General features: G+C 19.8%; 1 protein-coding gene across 1 annotated transcript in view; it reads left to right on the forward strand.

Moving 5' to 3' along the window:
* LOAG_15437 (voltage-gated potassium channel) overlaps positions 1–1,287 on the forward strand; it is a gene marked incomplete at both ends in the record, with an annotated part of 2,677 nt that continues 1,390 nt past the window's right edge. Inside the window, 3 exons of the mRNA XM_020448938.1 lie at positions 1–116; positions 362–506; positions 961–1,077. Of these exons, the coding sequence (XP_020300948.1) occupies positions 1–116; positions 362–506; positions 961–1,077 (378 nt within the window). The remainder of the gene's footprint in view (positions 117–361; positions 507–960; positions 1,078–1,287) is intronic.

Genomic DNA, 1,287 nt, shown 5'->3' on the forward strand with positions numbered 1-1,287 from the left:
ATGACAACATATGGTTCAACAGCAGATCTCGAATTCTTTTCAATTATTCGAATTATGCGTTTATTTAAACTTACCCAACATTCTAGTGGCCTCAAAATTCTCATGCATACCTTCAGGTTTTTAATTATTATTGATAATAATTAATCATATAACACATTTTAATGATGTCGTTTTTTTTTTTCGTTATTTTCAAGTAATATGAACGGGTATTATTCATTTAGACGTGCATATTCTATTAAAATGCTTAATTAGTTTTACAAATTATTATTAGCATTTTCTCAAACAATTATATAAAATATTTGAATAAATAAAAAAAAAAACAACGAATTTTTTATTCTTTTTTTTTTTTCAATTTTTTCAGGGCAAGTGCTAAAGAATTGATGTTATTGGTATTTTTCCTTGCTCTTGGTATTGTATTATTTGCATCATTAGTTTATTATGCGGAACGGATTGAAATAAATCCGGAAAATCAATTCCAAAGTATTCCATTGGGTTTATGGTGGGCTGTAAGTAAACATATTCTGTTTTTGTTTTTTTTTTATTTGTTCACTTTTTTGTTTTATTATTTATTTCAGGAAAAAAAAACAAAAAAAAAGAAATTGTTATTTGGTCAAGAAACGTTTTTTTTTTTTTTATTATTATTATTCTTATTTTTTTTTTGATTTATTTTATCACTCAATCTTTTTTTCTTTTCTTTTACAATTTTTTTTTTTTGCTGAATGAATAATAAATGAAAAAAAAATGTTTAAACAAAATATTTAAAGATATTAAAAGATTAGAACAAAGTTAATTTCTATTATGCAAGTGAATAAATAAATAAATATGACAAAAAAATAAATAAATAAACAAATGAATAAACAAATATCAAAAAAAAATACAAAAGAAAAATAAATTAATTAATGATTATATAAATAGAAAGAGATACATTTGTTTATTAATCTACTTTTTCTTTTTTTTCAGATAGTGACAATGACAACAGTTGGTTATGGTGACATGGCACCGCATACATATTTGGGACGTATTATTGGTTCAGTATGCGCACTTGCCGGTGTTTTAACTATTGCATTACCTGTCCCTGTAAATATTACATAATAATAATTAGTAATAATGATAATGATAATAATAGTAATAAATAATAATAATAATAATAATAATAATAATAATAATAATAATAATAATAATAATAATAATAATAATAATAATAATAATAATAATAATAATAATAATAATAATAATAATAATAATAATAATAATAATAATAATAATAATAATAATAATAATAATAAT

This window comes from Loa loa (assembly GCF_000183805.2).
Source record: "Loa loa unplaced genomic scaffold supercont3.409, whole genome shotgun sequence".
Classification (NCBI taxonomy): Eukaryota; Metazoa; Nematoda; class Chromadorea; order Rhabditida; family Onchocercidae; genus Loa; species Loa loa.